Below are 25,519 nucleotides of genomic sequence, written 5' to 3'. Positions count from 1 at the left end.
TGAATGTGACTCACCTGTATAGTATGTACATAATAGCTATAATGTTAGCTTATCTTTCTTCAGCTGTTGTCCTTGTTTTGGCTGTATGTCTCTATGCCTCTAATTTGCATGCTCTGTGAGCCCAAAAACACCAAGTCCTAAAAAACATTTTTGATGTATGCACCCTGTGAGCAATTTACAATGAAATATATGAGAATGAGCAAAGTTACTGGACAAGTAATAGTTCCTTGAAACTGTATGACTTACTGGTAGTTACATTATTGTTACATTTTTGCATTTGTTTATTATTAAAAGTTGCTTGAACTTGGACGAATACGTCTACATTATCTGTGATATATCCACATCCATATATGTATGTCTGTGATACAGCCATACTGGTGGGGGGGTTCTTTTGTTTTGTGTTGTTTGCTTGTTTGTGGATGGGCTATACTATTACCACGTACCAGTTTGCATCCATTGCATCTCTCCAGATCTCTCTCATGTTTTGTATCTCTTTATATAATAAATACTTGATCGCCCAAAAAAAAAAAAAAGAAATAAATGGGAATGTCATCTTGGAACACATTATTCAGTTCTCTTAATCTGTGGGTTTGTCCTTATAGGAGCATGGAGTACCACAAAAGTATCACATTGATATTAGTACTCTAAAATATTCTTTGACTGCAGCTTTTTAAAGACATGTACCTGCAGTGTGAGTCTTAACTCTTCTCCTTTCATCTTATTCAACCAGCAGCAGACAGAAACCTGTTAGTGTTTAGTGAAACTATCATATGTTCATGTTTTTTGAATGGAAGCCAATATTTTTGTATGTACCTGTGGTGTTGAACCTTGCACTCTGTATGACACGCACCTTCATAGATGTTAAATGATAACAATGCATACACAGAAAGCAACAATAAAAATAGAGCATTTATTCAAGAACATTAGTACATATTAGATTATTATATTTCGGTGTACTTTGTGCCCACATATAAAGGATGTCTTCACACTATTCTTCCAAGGAAAATGGATTTGGGGTATTTGTCCCTCAGACTGGACCACTGCACAAAGAAATAGTCTGATATGAGGTAGAGGATCTTCCCCGTGAGCGACAGCGTCTCCACACGGCAAATGCTTTCAACGTAAACTATCAGGACTTTCTTCATTCCCAGAATTCCAAGCAGGAGTCCTGCCACGCACAGGGGAACGCAGGTCCCTGGGCCGTTACACAGCACCTGAAACAACACACAAAGAAAGGAGGGTAAGCACAGTTCCAGGAAGCGATAATGTTCTTCACAAGCTACATAGAAAGCAGCATCCAAATGCTGTTCATGAAATCTGTGACAGAATTCTCATGTCAAGTGGCAGAAACTGATTAAAAGTGTTTGACTTCATAAGCCCAATATCAATTTAATCACTGTGTGATTTGTTTTTTTTTAATCAAGAGATACTATTTCCTTGTTCTCTATGACAAGCAAGAACGCAAGATCCACTGCTGAAGCCTGCAGTTGTCTCCAGCTGAACTGTGGCGTCTCCAAACAACACAAGAGTTCACATGAGAAATATTCAGGTTTGCCAAACAACACATACACACACACACACTTTCTGTATGTTCACCTGTTTTCTAGTTTGTAAATCACTGGTTCACAATTCAATACTTTTGTAGTCATGTACCCAACAGATGTCTGACTACTGTTGTATCAATCAGGTTCAAATATTTATTTTTCTTATTACACATACAGAATGTTAGAAGAAAAGTTCATTCTAAAAATTGACAAATTGCTATCTGCATCAGAACTAAATGTAGTGACTAGTGGAAAGGATGTAAAAGTGTCTGAGAGGCTGAGGTTGAGCCTTGTTTGCTGTTTGTCTGACACGCCACCAAACAAGATGAGCTGAGATCAAAAAATAAGTTTAATTAACTTTTATTCATGAAAAAGATCAACTTATTATAACGTGCACAAAGTCTAATCAAAATAATCACAGCAATCAGATGTAAAACAGCTGTCAGCTCTCTCTGTCTCTGTCTCTCTCTCTCTCACCCTCTCTCTCTCTCAGGGTGAACAGGTGAACAGGTGCTTATATTAACTATCACCGCCCATATCCATGTGACCATTATTATTATTATTATTATTATTATCAATCAATAATAAATAAACCAAAATAACCCAAAATATAAACCATCAAAAAAGAACTACTTTGCATCCATTCATGGCTCCTACACTAAACTTTCATTCAACAGTGGCTCCCAGCCTAAAGGTTGGGACCTCCAAAGGTTCCTATGATAAATCTGAGCCACAAGGTGACTTGGGTATAAAATACTTCTGTTATCTGTCATTTCTTGTGAAACACTGGAAAATGTGACCTCTTAACATCCTTCAATTGATACAATCCAAGAACCATCCCTTTTGTGCTCACAGCTTATGTCCACGACCTTTGAAAAGGGGTCACAGGTAGTTTCATTTTAAGGGATCACAAGCCAAAAAGGTTGGGACCACTGAGCTGAGGATAAAACAGGAAAAGAGGCTGTGTTTGTTTGTTGCACTGAGATCTATGTTATAGTTTGCTTCAAGCTAAATATCACTGAGATGAATCTCCCATTAACACTCAGAGAGAAGAAACCTGTTAAATACTTAGTCTGACAATGAAAAAGGACAAAGAGAGCAGAAAGTCACAACTCACATTTTGAGAGTGACTCAAGAGGAGCAGTGAAGGCCGTGCAGAGACAGAGTCAGAGGGGGAGGGAACTGGGATGAATGAGTAGCCTCGGGGCTGAAGGAGGCTGAGGGAGTTAAGGGAGTTTGGATTAACAGGAAACCAGACGAAGCTGCTGTGGAGTCTGGAGAAGTCATCATACAGCTCCACAGTGCAGACACTGCAGCAGTGTAATATCTTCTGCACAGTACAGAGCTAAACTCTTCTCAACACACATACTTCATACACACAGAATGAAATGAGTTATGCATTACAAATCTTTCACTTGTTAATTGGTGAGATGAGATGGTCTGTGCATTCAATAAAACAAGCAGATCTTGGAGTCTGTCATGAACATCAACAGATTTCACCACTTGATCTTAAGCTCTCTCTGGCTGCAGTGAACTCTGAAACAGAGATGGAAATCTTATTTCTGCCACAGAACTCCCGGAAGAATTTACACTTATATAACCTGCTCATTGTCAGCTCTCTGCATGAACTCATTTCTTACACTATTCAAAGGAAAAACATAGAAAATTAGTAAATAAAATTAGTAATTAGTAACTGAAGAACCCTGATTTCTTGGCCACATATGCACTTAAGGCCAATTCATACTTTGCACATCCACGTGACCGTGAGGGTCTGCGCGGCCCCTCTGCAGACGTCGGAGTGCCGCAGACTATACGCACACAAAGCATGTCAACTGCGCATGTGCTAGAAAAGCAAGCAGGAATGCCTGTATCGTCTACAGTAGCTTTTCTTTTTTTGACTTGTTGTTCAGCAACATACAGGAACTCCTCAGCTGCATTCTGACTGAAAACAGTCCTGTGTAAAACAATACAAGGGGCTGTGTTGTTGTTGTAGACGTGTTGTTTAAAGTGCTGGTGAGACAATGAAATGTGATCATGCAAGTCCGGTTGGAATAACGGATTACTGCATTTAAAGGCTGATTAAAAAAACACTGCACAGCAGTTTGTAATACTCACAGACTGGATTTTACAACTCTGAAAAATTATCAGGCTGCAACTCTGTTTACTGGTGGGAACATGTGGAACGTGTCTGTGTCCACAGACCTCCAGAAACAGTATGGATGGAACAGCGTGTGCAGCTGTCTGCAGACGCGGAATGCTGAAAGCATGAATTGGTCTTTAACCTGGATTGTTTCTACATGTGTGCGTATGCATGACAACGACAGGGACAGTACTGCAGTGACAACAGCAGTGCTATGTCACTACTTAGTCTGGAGTGTAACATATCTCAAATAAAATAGCTGCATGTGAACACAGGTTTAACACAGTGTTCATGATATTCTGCCATAACCTAAAATCTCCCAGTAAGCTGGTTTCTTTAGCGCCGCAGTGGGCCACTGGAATAATGACAGTTTTACATTGTTTAACTGTAATCAAGTAATACATTGATCAATTTAATTGAAGCTATAATAAATGAAGTTAGAATTCAGTTTATGCATGAATAAACTCTCAAATAAATATTAATATTTGGTTACTTGATAAAAGTTAAAGAATGAAGATCATTTTATTTGCTGATTAATAAAAAATATTCTAGATTTAAATGAGGAGTTCCTCACATACAGTGTGTTTGTCATTCTGCTCCTTCACAGTGTCTTTTCACTGTCGTTTTCTCTCTTCCTGATGTTATATCTGAGATTTCTCCCTGTGAAAGTTTCTTTTTGTTATTTGAAGCGAGGGCTTAACCGTAGACGCTTTGACATGTCGTCCACATTGTGAGGCAAAGTTGTGACTTTGGGCTGTATAAATACATTTTATAAAGGAATTGGGTAATTCCTTTTTTAAACGTCTCAGATCATGGTTTTTGTAATTCCATTTACTAATGAGTGCATGTATTCCATGTATCATTTATAGAAGCCTCTGTTTAATGGAAGACATGGGAGTAGTATACCTGTCCAACCCACAGAGGAGCAGCAGGAGCTCTGATGGGCCTGACCCATATCAGACACATCAGAACCTCTCTGTAAAGCAAACACCACTTCATGTCTGCATTGTGGTCTACACTGTGGAAATTCTACTGGCTTCAGTTGTCTAAAGATGATCTGCTTCCCAGCAGTTGCACCAGTAAAATCCACTTATGATAGAATCAGTACCAAGCTCATGAGAGCGGCTGGGGGGTTATGGCTGTTCTTCAGCCGCGCTGCAGTCATAAGCCTGGCTGGAACATTCCTGGCATGACTGCCCTGGCACTAAGTCCCCGGCTTTGTTTCCAACCAGCCACCAATAATCAGAGGGTTCTGCTGGACAGCCCCGCTGACGTCCAGAGTGACAGCACACAGGTCAGGAATCTGCTTCCAACAGAGCTGAGGCAAGCTGCATTATCTGTACTTTATCACAAGTGATGAAAGATTTGATTTTCCCTGATAATAAAAAAGTGCAGGTTGTCTGTCGGACAAAATAAGACACAGGTTGTGTTTGTTGTTGTAGGGAGTACATACGGTGCAGACCGTTTATACTGTCACTCAAGTTAGAGTCTTATTACAATACTCAAACACAGTGTCTTTAGCCTTCTGCACTGTGTCTATATTAGTAATGTTGTTGCTATTAAAAAGGTCAAAATCCAGAGAAATTAAGCATGAATGTCTGTTTTTGGCTAATCCAGTAAATTAAATACCTGACAAATATAAGGTACTTTGAAATGTTAATCATTAATTATGTAAAAAAAAAAAAAATCAATATCATAATAAAGCAGTCCTTACAATGAATTTGCAACATCGCTCAAACTTTTCCAACGCAACCACAGACATTAAACTCCTGACAGTCTATACACATGTTTAAATATGTTATCTTGAATTTATAAATAATATGTTGTTATTAGATTATTATTTCTCTGGTCCCTCTGGTGGTATCCATCTATGCAGATAGATTTGCTTTTATTTGTCCAGGTTGGACATGTCTGCCTCCACACCAACACAATGGACGTGAAGGTTATTGTGTTTGTGTTGCTAACAGCATTGAAAAATGACATTTAAGAAGTTTAACAGCAATATCTCTTTCCATAATCAGAGTCCCTGTCATTCTGGATAACACACAGAACACAGTCCACTATTGTCACAGGGACTATTTCTTTGGTATTAAGACGTTAAAAAGAAAGGAAAATACTAAAGTACAGCAGTATTCAGTTGAAGCTACAAGCGGACATGAGATGAACTAACCTCAGAAGGCCAAAACTTTTGTCACAAACTCAGTTTGTACTATAAGATTTAGTCCAACAAACATGTAGTGAGGATGGGGTGAGTCACAGTGACTGAGCCACCTGAACCTCGTGAACAATCGTTGAAACTCAGCATTACAGCTGTGACAGAGAGGAACATCATTTTCATGCCTGTGCCGGGTTGAGTGTGTCATCTCCACTCACACTATCACTCACATGTTTGTCTTGATCAACTGCTGCTTTGCACAGCTGCCCAAAACAAACACCTGCCTCTGACTGTGCCATTTCTGCCTTTATTATATCTGACAGCTGCCGCAGTGTTCCTTTTACACTCTATTCTATTTAAGTTCTATTTAAACAAACAATATGATACAGCATGAACCGTATCTGTATCAGTCAGAAGGTGAACATAGTGCTTCCTTTGATCTACCATGTACAGTATGATGTGACCTTTATGACCACATATGAATGTTACAGATGATCAGGGGTCTGGAACAATGTCAGCACATCACCATTAATCAATCAGATTCATATCATTTAACTGACACATTCAACAAGACAGCATGGGGAAAACTGCTGCTGTTTGCCTGTTAGCAGTGTGAGGTATAAGGCTTGGATATATAGGCTACACATTCCTCTCCCATCAAAGCTGTAGCTCTGTCTTTATTATCTCTGGCTTTATTATGTCCCTGTGAGCAATGCTGGAAGTGAATGAGTAGAACTGCTTTATGGTAATATTGGATTTTCAGATCATAAAACATTTGCTAGATCCAGTTTTAAAATATTGTTCTTCACTTTCTCCACACATAAAAAACTTTGCTCCATCGTGCTACTAGTGGTCTACAACTCCAGAGGGTACCTTTGATTCCATTTCATTTAAAATGACTATATCACCATATATATCACAGTCTACCCTGCACTGTGATGAATCATTTTATCCATATTGGCCACTATGAGGTATGACACCACTGGGGCTAGCTTGTTGCTTTCGCTATGTGAAGATGGACAGAGAAATATCACACAAGTCTATTGTGTGTTCACAGTGAAGCACATCAACAAACTGCATTTACAGGTGAAACCCAACAAACCCATTCACCATTTCTTCATGGGAGCCAACAGATGAACCATTCAAATACAGTAAATGTGCCTTGTTGTTATTTTCCAGGCAACCCTAATACCTCTGAAACCCTAATATGTTCCAGTGGTGGACACCATCGTTAACTCAAACAGAGACATCATTAATAATCCCTCATTGCACAGGAAAGCTACACAGACTGAGAACTTCAACCAGTCTGAACACTGAATGTTTTCAGCAGACAGCTTAGAGCATTCTTGGAATGTTGACCGTCATTTTCTCTGTAAATTTCACTTGTCTGATCATCTGACAGCTACATGACCTGTTGGACCTGTTGTTTCTGGTGATGTCACCACATCTCACTGATGAAGTCATGTGTACACAAGTGTCTGCAGTTTTTTTTCTTTTGCCTCTACATGTTTTAGACACTATTCCACCACATACACTTGTATTCTTATGAAGATTAGTCTTCTTCTTTGTCCTGGTGAATGGAATAATAAACAGCATTCTGCACTCATTAAGTTTGCTTGATCTTGGAATGAAATGTCTTTCAGAGGCCAGTCCGTTAACAAGCTGGAGGTTGTGTGATTCAATCAGCATGATCTTGTTATGCTCTCTGCCTTCTAAACTCCTCATAGTTAGCTTTTTATGCTTCTGAACAGCCTCATTACCTTGTAAAGAAATATTCAATGTATTTGTTGCCAATTCCACACATAGTTTTTGAAGCTTCCAGTCTCTGTTTTTAGTTTTGTGATTGACAGTGTTTTTCTCTTTCCCATCTGTTGATCTGCACTGCTGCTGCTTACAGTTGCTCTTACTGGGATAAATACATGTGTATTGAATTGAACACAAGCTAAAAAGTCAACACTTTTTCAGTGTTCATATCTGTATGTTATCTGCACATACACCCAAAAAACTGCAGGACAGAGTTGGATGGGTTAGTGCTCGTCTGGGTGAAACTAACCTCTAAGGTCTGCTCTGGTGATTTAGTATTGTACGTCTATGATTTAGGGGACTAACGAGAATGAAAACTGAAGCAACAGAGGCTGAAATTTCCTGACTTTTGGTTCCTTGTGCGGGTCAAGATCCAAAGTAGCAGCACTATCAGTTCTGTGGAGGAACAGCTACTCACCATGTCAGGTCTGAGTCTGAAGACCAGAGGGAGAGAGTAGCACGTGGCGCTCAGGGTGCTGAGCACAGAGGAGCTCCATGACTGATGCACCTCCCGGCTCCGCGGGATCCGATAGATGGTGAACTGGGAAACAGTGAAACATGTCTGTTACAGGCGCTCACACACACACATCACTGTCTGTATCAGATTATAACGTTCCATGAAGATTTTGGTTATTGACGTGTCTTCAGTTGAGATATAGATACAGCAAAGTCTTCTACTATTCCATATTATATATGAAATAGAACTACTTTGCCATGAAGATAGTTTTGATGTCATTAAGAAGGTTGTAGTAGGAACTTTCCTGCATTGTAGGATATGATTATTTGGACTATGTTTCTGCCACTTTTGTTTATTTTTATATTTTCATTTCTATTTCTGTTCTATTTTTACAACATGTCTCTTTGTAATGTCTGCTTTTATAATATAAATATCTACTTGTAGCCATGTACCAAGCTTTTCTTCAATAGAAGCTGTAACACAAAGATTTTTGACAGTTTATGAAGTTGTTTGTAAAACGTTTGTTCTCAAATGATCAATTTGTATGAAATGTGAGTAATATAGAGCTCAATTAGATGATGATATTCAAACAAGTAAAGAAGACGGTGTGTTGTACTTCAGTCACAGGAGAGAAGCATAGATAAAAAGAGTACTCATGCCACCTGCTGGCAGTTATTAAGACACCCTCCACAGTATCTCCTTCATGTCATCAGCCTGTCATTATCATGAAGTCATTATTTAGACTCAGACGGTTGTGTACCTGTGACTTGGAGTCAGAGTGTTGTTTAGAGTTTTCAAAGGTACAGATTTTTTCCTCACTCATCCTGTCTGTTTCGGCGATGACATAGTGTCGAGGTGTGTAGGCTGCAGACAGGCTCTCCATCAGCCGCAGGATCTCTGTAGTGTGACCACCTGAAAACACAGCAGACTCACAGTCACTTACTCAAACACACCGTGAAGATGAATGTGAACAGCTGAGAGACCTTTCTGATACTATGACATTAAGACTTGACTTGCCGGAAGAAAAACTGGCATGGAATCGATTTCTAATCGCAGTCTACATGACAGATTCCTCTGCTTCTTTTACTAACTCCTTATAATGTTTCTATGATGGAAAATGATCAGGTATATGATTTTTCTTTATAAAAATATCAATTATGGCAGAACAAAATCACCCCAACATCAGTGTTGCACCTCACTGATGCTCTTGTGTCTGATGGGAGCAAATCCCTGCAGCCAGACTTCAACAGTAGCCTGGAGGCTGTTACATGTTCAACACTTACATATAGCTGGAATGTTTAGGTGTCTACATACTTTTGGCCATATAGTATATCTATTGTCATTATTATAATCAGATATTCATGTGTTCTGTCTTATTCAGTTTCATTCAGTTCAGGACTAATATTAATTGAATGTTTGCTCGTCACAGTGCCGGGAGACTATAATATATTAAATTATTCATTTCAAATGAATTATTTCTGTAAAAAGCTCCACCCCCAGCCCACCAATGTTTTGATGACGTTATGGCTACAGGCCAGTGGGATACGTCTTGTTAGCATGGAAGCTAAGGAAGTCAGCAGTCAGCTAATGGCAGAACATAACTAATATTCTTCATGGTGGCGCCTGTATGCTAGAATTAGAAATTATGCCTCTGCAGTCGGAAAGTAGGGTCTAACATACACTATGTAAGTTAACAGTTAGCTGAAGATATAATAATGGAAGTGTGTTATCAACAGAGAACAGAACACAGCAGAGCCGCTGCGCTTCATAACGTTACCTGATCCTGCAACGACAAGAGCAGCGACCGGACCTTTGGTTCCAGGTTTATGGTTTGATCCAGTCTTCACAACAATATATAAGCGGATAATAAACAACAAACATATCAGTAAAACAGCTACAACAGCTCCTACGAGGAACGTCATGTCGGCTACGGCAGCTCTGAAGGACCAAATCGGATCATGTAGGCTTGTGTTGCGTTATTTTAACCCCTGAATATAGGCTTTCAGGCACATCCTCTACACAACCCATGTAAGACATGATGATGTGGAGCTCCCCTTCATGGATATTCCCCTTGCAATATCAATATATCCAAAATCACTACAAGTGGAAATAAATACACTGACGTTTGTCTGTGGTTTTGAAAATATGCTTTATATCCTCCATGTAAATATTACACAAGTAGCTTAACAAGATTTATATGAGAGATATGCACTTTTCAATGAAGTTCATCCAGCGGTCTAAAATACTTTACTGCTGGTGAAAAAACTCCAACAGTAAAGTGAACTATACAATATAGCATGCAAGTCCAGTTTATACTTGCATGCATTTTCACAGGTTAATTATTCATGTGTTATCTCAAGTGAAACTTCTTTTACTTTGCTTGTTAGGAAGAATCATCTTGTTAACAAGCAAGAAAACTTTTCAACTTCTCATACACGAATGAAACAGAAACCTGAAAGGCATATTACAGGGCAAAATACACGTCTCTTCTTCTCTGCCTCAGCTGGTTGTGTGAGTTTTGTACTGCCCTCCACAGTCACTGCAATCATTTCTGTTTCAACAGAATAGTGTGTAAGTATTTGGATGGTGACTGATTTACTGTCTCTGTACTGCAGAACATTGCAGTTGAAATGAAACTGAGGTGTTGACTTTCAGCTGCAGGGATGTTTCAGTGTGGAAATCATAACCCTTTTACACTGTGTTCCCCAGGTTCTCAACTAAGGCCCAGGGCGGTTATTACAGTTACCCCAATATTGTATAGTGAAAAAGTGCTGTAGAAATATAGTATCAGTCAAAAGTTTGGACACACCTCCCCATTCCCTTGAATGAGAAAGTGTATCCACACTTTTGGCTTGTATTATATTTATATATATTATATATATCATATTGTATTATATATTGTATATATATTATATATCATATTGTATTGTATGCTGTTTTGTTTTGGATTTAATGACAGAGTACAAGTCAAAAATGTTGTTGGTTCTGTTTTGTGTGTGACTGTAAATTCACAGTTACAAACATTAACTAAACTGGAAAGATCAATAGTTTGTTTGGTGATCAGTCACTATGTAAAGGATAATTGGCTTATAAACATATTTTCCCACAGTATAATCTACATTAACAGGAGTATTCAACACAACAGTACGTCTCAGTTCTACACATATAGGTGAATGGACTGGAATGAACATCTTTTCAATGCAAATGGTCATTTACTTACATATATGTCAATATAAGCCAAATACACAATATACAGTGGTTCTTGATGTCAAGGGGTGTTGAACATGTCTTTCAGAGGTTTAAACTGGGTACTTTTGTGCTCTCTTTGTTAAAAATGTATATGTAAGTTCCATCGATAAGAACAAACGTCACTGCTCTTAGTCCCTCAAAAAACAATGCAAGATATTTTCGAAGTTGGTGTGTACGATCTTTGCCACAGTCAGTGAACACAGCATGTGTTCAGAGCGGAGGCTGAGCAGCAGCAGAGCAGGATGGGCAGCTAGCAGCTGGTCTGAATCTCTGCGTTCACAGCAGCATCCCTGAGAAGCTCGATGACAGGTGGGTAACCAGTGTGTCAGGTCTGACTGTGGACGTTTATCTCTCAGTCGTGTGTGTGTGTTGTCTTCAGCTTGCCGTGCAGTGTGTGTGCTGCATGGCAGCGCAGCGGCGGCGGTGCTGCAGCGCTACAGGTGCACATTGCGCTCACACGGCCGCGTCCTTCACTGTCTCTGCAGACAGAAGGTCATAAGAAGACGCAGCTTCTCCCGGAGGACGATGTCCTCTCATCGGCTGAAACCAGCCCAGTGCCGTCCGATGGAGAGCAACGTACAGGACAACGCAACGACCCCCGCCGTCCTGACCCCTCCGCACATAAAGGCACACACGCACGAATCCATACAGTAACTGAGCAAGAAAAACAATTGGCAAGAGAGCCTGTCGTTATGTGTTGTTCTATAATAACTGACAGTGCGTAAAACTAATCAGAATATCACAGTGTTGTGAACTGAAGAGCAACACTGGGCCTTTAGCAGCACAGCATCTGTCCGTAAACATACTGACAAGTTCAAATATAGCATCAGTTGGTAGCCTATACAATTCACCTGCTAACAGGTAAACTGTCTTTTTCAGGAAAAAGCTTCAGAAAAGCATCTTTACTCTGGTCATTTAATTTTAAAGCATTCACTGTTGGACCTACATCCACACCAAAATCCTAATTGCAATTTACTGTAGTCAAACACAGCTGACTGTTTCAGCATCACTTTATAATAAGTCACTGTAGTATAAGTTGTAACTAATGGCTTTATTAACAGTTAATAAATTGTTTTCATCATAAATCGGTTATAAGCTATGAAAGAAAATTGGGTCGTGAAAAATAATTGCTGTTGAGTTATTAATCAAGTCAGGCCATTATTAGTTATTAATTAAATGTTTATAAGTTCATATTAATAACACTATAAGCATTAACTCAAGCAGAGGTGAACATTAGTCAAACTGAAGCAGCAGAGGCAGAGACATCCTGACTTTTAGTCAAGACAGTATGAGTCAAGCTCCAAAAACATGGGATCCTACATGTCCCATAATGCAGCCAGTATAGCATCACTGGACCTGCTGTCTGGTAAATGCCAACAGCTGTCAAACTCCCCACCCTCAGTTTCAGTTTCTGTGTCTTAAAGCCCAAGCTGAGATAACCCTGATGCCATCACAATGACATCATCAGGGTTTATTTTCAGACTTGACAAAGCTCCTCCAGCCACAGAAGACATTATTCAGCTGTTTACACAGGCTGTGTAGTTGTCGACTCCTCACTAGGAGTAAACTGATCTTCATCTGGCCTTTCAACAGCAAAACCAGACTCTGTCTGTTTATGTGGAATGCAGTTGCTTTTTATTTGTGACAGTTATCCTGATGTAAAAGTGTGAATTCAGACTTTGAGTGTAGGTGGAAGGCATCAAATCTGAGCATGTGCAGAGCTCATCACTGAAAGGTTTGATGTCATCTTTCTCATTAGCGAACACCTAATGTCATGATGATGCGTAGTTATTCTACCTTTTTTTTATATGTAGCAGCTCAAGAATAAATTCCCCAAAAACTAATTAAATGAATTCTTCTCCCCTTAGACCCACTGAAATCCTCCTAAACAGAAAACCACAGAAGAAGAAGCGACAGGGAGGAAGGATGGACTCCATCTCTATGATGGGCAGCAGCAGGAGCCCTGTGTTCCTCACAGCATCCTCCTCCCACCTCCTCCACCAGGGCCAGGCCTGTTTCCTGCCCAACAGCATGAAAAACGGTGTAGCTGGAGACGCTGGGACCACCTGTCTGCCAGCCCAGCCCACAGTGGCCATCCTGGGCTCAGGTGACTTCTCCAAGTGCCTGACCATCCGCCTGTTGCGCTGTGGCTTCCATGTGGTGGTGGGCAGCCGACATCCCAAACTGGCAGCCCAGTCCTTCCCCCACGTGGTGGATGTGACACACCACGAGGATGCTGTAGGGAAGGCCGGCATTGTGTTCTTAGCCATCCGCCGAGAGCATTACTCTGTATTGTGGGACCTCAAGCATTTACTGGAAGGTAGATAACAACACACACACACTGATAATAGAACACTTACTGTTGATTTTATAGTGTACAAAATGAAGGAAACCAATGGCTGACTGAGTGAAGGACTGGTTGGTATGATTTGGTATGACAGGTGTATAAAGTATATGTGTTTTGTATAAAAGGGATGAACACATGCAAGAACACAGATGATATGGTCCATTAAAAGGCAGAGACGGTGCAGACTAGTAGTCTGGAAGGCACCCTGATAACAGTAGTGTAGAGCAACAGCATCATTTCCTGCAGAGATGGGGGTACATGTTCACCTCACTTTTCAAAATTATGTTTTATTATCCACAGTTTTCAGTTTTCAGTATCAGTTTTTTTGATTTCTCAATGTAAACACTGTCATCTTACTGTCTAGTTGCCAAAATCCAGATGGGAAAGGAGCTTATACCATGTTGATCATTAGGTTGCCTCTAACTGTTACTATGTGCTCTCTGCAATAAGCTTTACCAACAGCAGCAACATTCATCTATTCATTCATTTACAAATACTTAATTTATATTCTGATTTAGTGGTGACAATGCATAATTACTGTATAATACTCTCTTAAGTGATGCTACTGATTTAACATGAATTAAAGATAAGGCAAACTAGTTGTCTTTAGAAAAAAGATAGATAGATAGATAGATAGATAGATAGATAGATAGATAGTCAATAGTAATGAATGAGTCAAACATTCAACTGTAGGAACAAGAAGAAAAACACATTTTTGAGTGGAGGGAGACTTTAATATAGTATCTTCCAGTCTGTTCTCCAGTAACTCATCATTTCTACCATATAGTCCTTGAAAAATTGTTGTTGGTCCATATTAGAATATTGCTCAGTATATTAATAATGTTTTTACCACAGAAGTCATGTGAGTTTGGCTTGTCGTTGTGCAGGGAAGATCCTGGTGGATGTGAGCAACAACAGAAGGGTGAACCAGTATCCAGAGTCTAACGCTGAGTATCTGGCTTCACTGCTGCCAGACTCTATTGTGGTGAAAGGATTCAACGTCATCTCAGCCTGGGCCATGCAGCAGACCTGCCCCAAAGACGCCAGCACGCAGGTGCAAACAAAACAATCAACTCAAAGTCCATTTCATAGCTTTTTCTGAAGATTTACAGTCAAATGTTGCCACTTAGATTAAATCACTCTGTTCATCTTAAGTAGACATCATCACCTGTGTTTTCTGGTACAGCTAACACTGTGGCATTGACTGTTCAGTCTGTGTGTCTGTCACATCTCTGACACATTCACTGTCTTATAATTTTAGCAGGGATTATAAAAAGGCCTGTGAGCCTCCACAGCCAGAGCAAATTAATTCCCACACAATAATAGAGCATCTCTGACTGACTGATGAGGATTTTTCTCTCCTGAAATAATCACCCAACCAGTCAGCTCTCCTTAGCAGTGGTTTGGATTATAAAATTATGACTTCAGTCCTGCCATTAAGAAGCTTCTTAAACCTAACATCAAAAGCTTAAAGATGGGTTTCATGGAGAAAGCTTAGTAGCAGTAATATTACAGCAGGAATGATTATTCAGGACTCAACTAGTGCTAGTGCATTTGAACAGGTTAGGTCAACTAAAACATTACATGAATATTCCCTGATTGCCCTCACAAGACATTATGAGTATTGCAGTGTTTGGTATTAATACAAGTTCAAATGGTAAATGGACTGTACTTGTATAGTGCCTTTCTAGTCTTCCAACCACTCAAAGCGCTTTTACACTACAAATCACATTCACCCATTCACACACATTCATACACTGAATGGGTACAGGTCCCAACCTGCCCATCAGAGGAATCATTCACACACATTCTCACACTGATGGCACAGCCATCAGGAGCAATTAGGGGTTAAATGTCTTGCTCAAGGACACATCGACATGCGAACTGGAGGAGCCGGGAATCGAACCGCTGATCTGATTAGTGGACGACCCGCTCTACCTCCTGAGCGACAGCCACCCCTTCAAGTCAAGGTTAAAGTTCCATGCATTCATTAGATCAGTGGTTTTTTTCAGGGGCCTTTGAGGGGACACAAGAGAAATCTGAATAGGCTGCATTTCAGTTCCACAAAATTGTCTTCCTTTTTTCAAATCTTTGCTTTTTCTTGTGAAAGAGTTTTATTTCTTCAGGACTCTTAAAGGGAACATATACATGCTTTTTGTAATTTTCTGTTATTTATATACAGTAATGATGTCAGATATCTATGTTAAACATGGTCACAGTTCCAAACGTTGAGGTTAACATATGTAGAAATGCTCCCTGCAAGTCAAAAGCCAGGGCTTCAACCTGCTCGCCCCAGGTTAAAAATACAGACCTGTATAAATAATCACTTTGCATCTTATATGGAGCTGTCAGACATTTTGTTAAAATAATTTCAAAAAATGTGAAAACTCTCCCAAGGAACACTCTTTTTATTCTTAAATGAAACAACATCCTGATTCTAAACATTTCAAAATTTGTGTTACCATTTTCTAATGTGACTGTTGAGAGGATCCATTTAGGTTCAATTAATGATAGGTTCATGCATAGATTACATTATTCAAAAGAAAAGATTTCTGCATGTATCTGATATTTGTGACAGATATAACTTCTAAAAGGTACTCCAGGTCATCATTTCTGGTTTTGTCCTAAGATTGTCTCTTTTTGGCAGGATATCATTATTGTAAAATGTATGATTTACAGATTGAATCTGATGCACTCATTGCCTTGTTTGGCTGTTCTCAAGCTTCTCACAGCCACATACCATACAGCAGACCTGATGTTTGGTATATTTATAATTCTCAAGGAATGGAAGGCTACCAGCACTCCTTGTTTCTCTGGATGGTTTAGGGAACTGCCCCTGCTGTGTGATATCCCGTTTTGCTATTCTTCACCACATGCTTTTCCTTTAATGACAGGCTGAAACATTGTTGTATTTTTCTGTATCTAGTCTGGCTTTTTGTGGGTGTTGAACGTGAGGTGTGTATGTTTGTGAGTTTGTTAGTAGATGTTATTTTGTTGTTTGCGTAATGAAAATTTATTATAATTAAAAAAAAATTTGACCAATATGTCCCACTGAAATGAAACAATCTGAGGAGGAAACAGTTGGTTAAACTGCCCACAGCTCATAGACGAGGGCAGTAGTGGCCCAAAGGTTAGAGAAGAGGGCTCGTCAACGGTTGCCAGGACCAGCAGGATAAATGTGGGCAGGGAAGTGAGCGCTTGCTCCTCCCTCATTAGCACCACTTGGATGCCCTTGAGCAAGGCCCTTAACTCCAGCTGCTTCAGTGGAGCTGCTCAGTGGCCAGCAGGTCAGACTGTGGTTATACTGGGCAGCTTCTAGGTGTGAATGTGTGTTACACATTGTGTGGTCAGAATGTTCCTGCAAAAGAGAGCTGGGCTCTCCCTGAATAAAAAAGTGAGGTGATATGGAATTAGCTTGACACAGCTGACCTGACACTTGATCCCAGTGCTGTTTAATAATCATGTAACCTGGGAAGAGTTGAAACTACATTTCACAAAATAACACAGTATACCTCAAGTTACAGTTGTTATATCAATAATATCAGACGAATGACCAAATAAGGTCGGTTAGATAATAGAATCAGATTTTTCCCTCTCACTGTAAACTACATCAACACTACTGACTCTGAAACACACTGATGTATTCAGATAAAAATGAAACAAAGTCATACTGGCATTCACACAGTATTAGAAGTGAGGTTTAATATCTAACTTGGTCCCTTGAAACCGACTATAAGTCTTTACTTGCTGAGACATTTCCTAAAACCCAATTTAGTAGATCACCAGTTTGAAACAATAATACAGATCAACTTGTCAATTTTATTTTTTATATATAATATATAGATATATATGTATGTATTGTTTTTAGAGAATGAAGTGTGTTCCAGGGGCTGTATCTGTAAGCTGACTGTGGTTGGCCAGTCAAGGTGGAAGTCTGGGGCTGTTATTATAGTTGAGATCTGGCTTTGTCAGGCATCCTCCCCTGTCTGTTCCTTCCGCCTTCTTTGTCTTCACTGCACCTTTAACCTCTGTACTCCTGGCTCTGTGTAGGTGTTCATCTGCAGTGACTCTGTTGAGGCCCGTCAGCAGATTATGGAATTGGCCCGCCAACTCAACTTCCAGCCAGTGGATATGGGCACCCTGTCTTCTTCACAGGACATTGAAAACTTGCCTATACAGTTATTTCCTGGCTGGAAGGGCCCCGTCCTAGCTGCCGTGGCCCTCTCCATCTTCTTTTTCGCTTACTCATTCGTACGGGATATCATCCACCCATATGTGAAAAACAAGCAGAGTGACTTCTACAAGATCCCCATAGAGTTGGTGAACCGGACATTGCCCACTGTTGCTATCACCCTGTTGGCTCTGGTGTACCTGGCGGGTCAACTGGCTTCAGCCCACCAGCTTTACTACGGCACCAAGTACAGGCATTTCCCACACTGGCTGGAGGGCTGGCTGCAGAGCCGCAAGCAGCTGGGCCTCCTCAGCTTCTTCCTGGCTGCTGTCCATGTTCTCTACAGCCTCTGTCTGCCCATGAGGAGGTCTGAGAGGTACCTGCTGCTCAACACTGCCTACCAACAGGTCAGTTGGGAACCATGTCCACACAGACCCTCCACTCATGTCTGTGCATTAAGTAGGGAGTGTTTAAGATAGCTTAGCATAAAGACTGAAAGCAGGGGGGAAAAACTATCCTGGCTCTGTCCAGAGATCAAGAATAATTATAGGAAGAAAGCAAATAGGCCTATTTCCCCATACTGTTCCTTTAAAGATCCCCTCCAGACATGTATTAAGACATATAAAAATACTCTGCTTGGAACAATATGTGTGTCTGATGTGGTTTTTCCAGAAAAAAAAAGAATTACCACGTTAAAATCCTTAAAATGGCATCTACTCTGTCTCCCTCATTAAAAATTCCATAATCTATAAATCTGGCTTCAAGTTTCCACATCACACTTGTGTAAGCTGAATATTGGATCACAATTGGCTTCCATACTAGTTGTGATGTCACAAATCAAGCTCAGAGGTACACCCCTTAAAATGAGATTTTCAGTGAGCACAGAGAATCTTTCTACTTTGAGCAGATGAAGGTGAAAACAAACGCTGCACATGCGTCATTCTGCACAGTGAAGCTCAAACATCAACTGTTGGAAGTTTGTTTGGAAATCATTTTAGAGTGGAGGGGGACTTTAAGCTTTTAATAGACATGAGGTTCTGATTGGATAAGTTAAAAAACACTTGTAATAGTTGTGGCCATCTTTCAGTATAATCAATCATTATTGCTAGCCAATAAAATGACAACAATAATAATTCTTTTCTTAGTTTTTATAAGGTAGTATACATAACTGCACTGCTCTGTACAAGCTTTTGACATGTTCTTTCAACCACTGAATTATGTATATTTATGAAAAGAAAGTCTAATATACACAGCCCTTTATATACTAAATACATATACAAGAGACGCTGACATCATTATGGACATTGTGACATGTGTACGTATGGACCATGTCTACGTTCACACATCAGGCTCTCTCTTGAAGAGAGAGAGAAAATACAGTTTTAGGAAATTCATTATTGCAATTTTGTGCTAGGTAGTATTCCAGCATAGACCACTGCGGCACATTGCATTATGGGTAACAGGAGGTTAATAAGGGCCAAGCTGCAGTTTTACCTCTCTAGCAGGTTAATGGTTGCCATGCATAAAAAAACAAGTGAAAGATGATAAACGTGATGAATCTTGAACATCCCCTGTGCTGGCAGGTCCATGCTAATGTGGAGAATGCGTGGAACGAGGAGGAGGTGTGGAGGGTGGAGATGTATGTTTCTTTTGGGATCATGAGTCTCGGGCTCCTCTCCCTCTTGGCCATCACCTCTATCCCGTCTGTCCACAGCACGCTCAACTGGAGGGAGTTCAGCTTCATACAGGTACAAACATACTGTATATGCTTAAATGTAACCTTGTTTGTCTTTTGCATTTAGTATAACCCAGAGGTTTTCAATCTGTGAGGCCGCTGATTTGGCTGCTTATCAACACGGTCAGTAGTTGGAGCTGCAGCAGTAACTGTGACACACAGCTCACTGAGGCAATGAAGGTACTTTAAATGCCACAAATTGTGTCAAAATTTGTACACTTTCTCAGGGTCATAAGTCAGTCAAATCTGAACACAAAGACACGATAAACATATTTATGTTTCTGTGTGATTTATACTTTCCAAGATATTATTATCGCTGATGTGCATCATGAAGAAATACCCATGAATCTCTGTAGAAATCATAGAAAAAGAGGCTCCTTGTATGTCCAGAACCTGCCTGAGAATCATCACATTTTTAAGCTTTTGTCAGTATGAAAAGAATCCATTGATGGTTGTCTGAGCACCCATAGCTAACAAACAGGAACTGTTAATAACTAATTCAGCATATTTTTAATGAAAACATTTAAACAACAAATGAACAGTATTTATCCATGTGATTCTCAGTGAAACTGTGTATGATTCATATTTTGTTACTGTGAACAGGTTTTGCAAAACTTTGTATTTGTGTCTTATTAGCTGCTGTAACTGTTCAGACCACCTTGTATGACTAATATTTGAATGAATAAATGTGAACAAATACAGGTTAAAAAAATGGAGCTCAAATTGTAGCCTTCATATAACTGAGACATGGTCAAGTTTTTCCTTTCATTTGTCACTAGTCTGTATTCTTACATCAGACAATAAGAAAACAGTGAAGATAAGAAGCAGAGAAACAAAAAGTCAATCATATGTCTGAGAGCCACTCACAGTTTGTCAGCCAACTCACACACATGAGTTTATCTATGTGATGTGGAAGTACAGCAGTGTCGTTAACGTGTGGTGTCATAGCTCTGACCTCATCACTCCCCACAGCATACATCTATGGGTGATTGCATGGTTATGATAACGCATTCACTCCCCTCAAAACTACATCTCATACAGAGTCTGACTCCTGGATTATAATGAGGAATCTTTTCTGCGTGAGCTGATGTGAGTGTAGCCTTTCTCCCTCTAGCACCTCAGACCTTGAGGGCAATGTACTGGGTACATTCAGTTCACTAGATAGTACAATCTGCTGTGAACTAAGATGGATAATCTCAACCTACAGTTGCAGAGTAACATGTTTATTGAGGTGATACAGGAACTCATTCATTTTTTAGCAGACAATATCTTATTCCAATGAAATCTAATCACTCTCTCCAGGAATTCATGCTCTTACTGATTTATTGCAACAATCAACAACATATTGAACCAATATCTGCAATACTTGTTAAAGCATTACTGCAATTTTTCCACATAAAATACTCACACTGGAAGACAGCTTGACATTTTACTAGTCACTGCAGTTTTCCACATCAAATTAAATTCATAAACATTTTTACAAGCCAAAGTTGATGAAAAATTAAGAGTCAGTTTCAACAAACCAACTTCCTTGTAACTACAGTACAGTAGGAGAAGAGTCAGGCCGACGACTCATTGAACGTTTTTAAAGTTACATCACCAAACCAGAACAATCTCTAAGCTAAAGCTAACCATTTGTGTTATGGAGCTTGCTGGCATTGATACATATGTGGTATGGTAGCAGTCTCTACCTCTCTGTGTAGGATATGTGTTTGCAGAGAGTGGACTGTGTCACACGTTCCTGAGCAGGCTGTCTTTACTCTCTTTGCTGAATGATACACAGCAGTAGTGAGCATGTTATGTACCACCATGTCTTTCTTTCTTTGCTCCAGTCCACTCTGGGCTACATCGCCTTGCTCATCGCTACTTTCCACGGCCTGCTGTTTGGCTGGAAACGAGCCTTTGAGGAGGAGGCCTACCGCTTCTACCTGCCCCCTAGCTTTGTCGTAGCCCTAGCCCTGCCAGTGTGTGTCATACTGGGGAAGGTGCTGATGCTGCTCCCGTGTGTGGCCCGCAAGCTCCACCAGATCCGCCGGGGCATGGACAGCAATCAGTACCGGTGTCAGCGCCTGGAGCCAGTGGGCTCAGCTGCCCATGTTTCACCTGAGAGAGTCACCATCATGTGATCACTGCAGCACAAAGCTGTCTGCTCCTTTATTTGGATTTGCACATATACAGTTAACTGTTTCATTGAAGCAAATGAACAATATTTATTCATGTGATTCTCCGTGAAACTGCGTATTATTCTTATTTTGTTACTGTGAACAGGTTTTGCAGACGTGTGAACTGTGTATTTTTCGCCTTATTAGCTGTTGTAACTATTCAGATGACCTTGTATGACTCTTATGTCACAGTTGTGTTCCCATTTAAATTGTAAAACTGAAGATGCATCCCTTGTCAGTATCTTACCAATATACTCCCAATATTGTACCAATATTTTACCCTGAGACACCAATTGTTGGTCATTACTTTAAGGGAGGAACTGAACTTTTTTTTTTTAACAGGAATTGAACTAGTTGAACCTGTGAAAGGAGCTGTATAATGTGTAGTCTGAGAACATAACCCTGATGATGTCAGAGTGATATCAAGGAGGGTGCAGACAACATTTAGAACGGAAATCTAGTGTTTCAAAAATGTGGGCAGGTGTTTATAAGACATGTTGTTCACTGGGCAGGGTGGATCTAATGAAAAGACACTGCTGAGTTGCAGCATTCAGTGCTTATTCTAGGCATTGTAAGGATATATTGGCTTCTGTTGATTGGATTTTTGACCATTCTTTTTTAAAATCTGTCTCTTGTGAGTCCATCAACGTAATATACTAGGTCACTGTAGCACCACTTTAATCACGGATTTCAGTTTATAGGTTGACACATCTACTCAATAAATAATTATAATAGTGTTTTTTGTTTGGTTTGTTTGATGTTTGTTTCGATTTTTGCCTTTTGATGCTTTTGACCACATCTCATGAGTTTTGGAAGACCATGCTATGTGGTTGAGAGCATTTAGCTTTTTTTAAAAAAAAAATTATCACTAAACTACTAATTCCAAGGTGAAGAATGAACTTTCTCACTCTGTTTCAGTGGTTCCTCTCACAGCCCACAAAATAACATGGAATTGTCAAATATGTACAGAATAAATCATTTATTTATCAGTTTACAGAATATTACTTGTTACTATTATCTTCTCCAGTGTTTGAAAGCATTCTCATCATTAAAATGTCCCACTTCAAACTGATAACCAATAGGTGTTTTGGTATCTGTTTACCTGTGTTGTTTCTGCTTTGTATGACTGTACTGCTCAGTGTTGTGTCCATCTGTCACACTCTAGTCAAAGAGAGATGGCTTTGATTAAGAATTGAACACATATTTTTTATTAACTGTTACCACTAGTCTTGTTAGTGACGTTGCAACATACCTGAGAGCAGAACTACAGTAGCTGATGTAATGATCGAGGTTTACCTGTGAAATAACACCACATCAAAATCAGTTTGCCAACCTCATTATGCTTAAATCCTTGTCAGTGTATTAGATGTATGTGCACACATTACATCAGCACTGTGGGTATAAAGTTTCATAGTGGTTTGATTCTGTTCTTTTCAACACGATCAGTCAAATGTTGTATCTTCAAGACAGCCCACACATACAAAACGTTTGAAATCAGTCCGTTCTTTTAATTGCAGAAGCTCAGAGTGATTTTCACTGTGATCTCATGTTTCAACTATCTGCAGGTTCATTCTCAGACTGTACTGAGATGTGTCAAAAGCAATGGCTGCCTGGCTGTCTTAATGTAAAGTATATGTAAATGTAATGAGGACAGTTTGGTCCTTTTTAGTCTGATATTTGATGGAGAAAATGACAAAAATGCTACCAGATTTAGAAAATACAAAAAATAAAAATGATTGTCAGAAACAAAAGGTCCAGTTTTAAGAGATGATGATGGAGCAGCCAATAATGTAATAACTACTGTTAAAGTAATAACTGACAATAACATATTTCCATTCTTAATGTAATTAAAGTTGATCATTTAATAGCTTTCCCATAATGTAATAACATTTATAAACCAATAATGTAATAACTTTTTGCACATAATGTAATAAGTTATCAAATTATTAGCTGAGTTTAAAAAAATATAAAATGTAATTACTGGAGCCGATAATGTAATAATATACTTATATCACTTTATTCAAGTTTCTAGGAATTATGACTGTATATTTGTTTGTGGTACTTGATGTTAGGCTGATTTCCAGCCCTGCCTTCTACTCCTTAACCATTTGAGTAACAAATGAAGTGCGAGCACATCTTTGCAAACACAGACAATTATTCTTATGTCATATAATATGAAATCTAAACCTCTTTGAAGATGCTTTGTCCTCGAATACAAAGATCACCATCTCTTTTCATGAAAAATCTCATCTTTAATTAAACATATTTAAATCACTTTTTCAAGCTAACTGTTTCAACCACACTATTACAGCTACTCTAATCTGTAATAATGTGGTTGAAATAGTTGACTTGAAAAAGAGATGAGTGAAATGGTTAAGGAGTAGCAGGCAGGGCTGGAGATAAGTCTAACCATCAAGTACCACAGACAAATATATAGTCATGATTCCTAGTGAGAGAGTAGGTGTGTGTGTGTGTGTGTGTGTGTGTGTGTGTGTGTGTGTGTGTGTGTGTGTGTGTTTATGGAAGTGGGACACTTTATAGCCAATAAATAAAACTTAAATAAAGTGATACAAGTATATTATTACATTATTGGCTCCAGTTATTACATTTTTTATGATTTTTTCTTAATCCCAGCCAATAATGTAATAACTTATTACATTATGTGCAAAAAGTTATTATGTTATTGGTTTAGAGATTTTATTATATTATGGGTAAGTTACTACATTATCAACTTTCATTACATTAAGAATGGAAATATTATTACGTTATTAGCAGTTTTTACATTATTGGCTGCTACAGATGATATAACCACCATAATACATGAAGACAACAACACAAGAGAAAAGAAGAAAAGAAAAAGCACGAACTCCAAATAAAAACTACAAACTGTAAAATACATACAAAAATGAAAACACAAACATTATTTAGTCTACTATTTGTATGTATGTCTGCTGTCCTATCATCTAATGTTCTGCTTACATTCTTGAGGCAGCAGTGACCTCTGCTGTCTGTGATGAAACCTGCCAGCACTTTCACTTCACTTTCACTGCTTCACTTTCACTTCTCTCTCTCTCTCTCTCTCTCTCTCTCTCTCTCTCTGTGTGTGTGTGTGTGTGTGTGTGTGTGTGTGTGTGTGTGTGTGTGCGTAATTTACACACAAACACATTTCCCCTGGCCTACATATGCTCCTCTCTCATATATGAAACTGAGACAATCTGTCTTCCAAATGGTCTTTTAATTCCCCCTCCACTCAAAAATCTTTTTGTCTCACAGTTAGATGTTTGAGCTTCACTGTACAGAATGATGTACGTGCAGAGTTTGTTTTCACATTCATCTGTTGAAAGTGGGAAGTGGAAAAAAATCTGACATCACAACTTGTAATGGCAATTTTTTTCAACTTTTCCAGTGTCCTTTTTGCTGTTGCCATTAGTACACTACATAGGTAAGGATGACATCTCATGCAGACCCAATACAATAGATTTTCCAGTCAGTATCTGTGGTTTAGTTTGTTGTTTATTGAGGTAGCAAGCAGTTGTACAAAGAGATGAACATACCAGATGAAGCTGGTCTGTTCCTGGTCTGGTCAGAACTGTGTGTGCTCTCACTACATGTGCCCACCATTTCACATATGACCCTCCATCTACAACCCTATTGTGTGGTTTCAGCTTCTTGGAGCAGATATATCTTAGTTATCAGTCTTTCCACGATGTTGCTGTTTGTCTGAAGTCAAACTATGTGCACAAAGCCTTGTGCATT

General features: G+C 39.4%; 2 protein-coding genes across 3 annotated transcripts; one reads left to right on the top strand and one right to left on the bottom strand.

Moving 5' to 3' along the window:
- Positions 1–891: 891 nt before the first annotated feature.
- alg14 (ALG14 UDP-N-acetylglucosaminyltransferase subunit) lies at positions 892–10,063 on the bottom strand. The gene is made up of 4 exons (XM_044340481.1): positions 9,877–10,063; positions 8,860–9,011; positions 8,061–8,183; positions 892–1,214 (listed from the first exon to the last, which is right to left on the bottom strand). The coding sequence occupies exons 1-4, from the start codon at positions 10,019–10,021 to the stop codon at positions 984–986; spliced, it is 651 nt and encodes a 216-aa protein (XP_044196416.1). The 5' UTR covers positions 10,022–10,063; the 3' UTR covers positions 892–983.
- A 1,008-nt stretch (positions 10,064–11,071) lies between these two features.
- steap2 (STEAP family member 2, metalloreductase) lies at positions 11,072–22,835 on the top strand. 2 transcript variants are annotated; one of them, XM_044340441.1, is made up of 7 exons: positions 11,072–11,657; positions 11,834–13,083; positions 13,217–13,668; positions 14,583–14,749; positions 17,746–18,273; positions 19,450–19,614; positions 21,434–22,835. In XM_044340441.1, exons 3-7 carry the CDS (start codon positions 13,275–13,277, stop codon positions 21,725–21,727), a joined length of 1,548 nt encoding a protein of 515 aa, XP_044196376.1. In that variant the 5' UTR covers positions 11,072–11,657; positions 11,834–13,083; positions 13,217–13,274; the 3' UTR covers positions 21,728–22,835. The 2 variants fall into 2 exon arrangements, with proteins under 2 accessions (XP_044196376.1, XP_044196375.1); XM_044340440.1 differs by lacking the exon at positions 11,834–13,083.
- Positions 22,836–25,519: the final 2,684 nt, after the last annotated feature.

This window comes from Thunnus albacares, chromosome 21, assembly GCF_914725855.1.
Source record: "Thunnus albacares chromosome 21, fThuAlb1.1, whole genome shotgun sequence".
In the NCBI taxonomy this organism is placed as follows: domain Eukaryota; kingdom Metazoa; phylum Chordata; class Actinopteri; order Scombriformes; family Scombridae; genus Thunnus; species Thunnus albacares.
The sequence above is the reverse complement of the archived record's forward strand: the minus strand, read 5'-3'. Positions and strand labels throughout refer to the sequence as shown.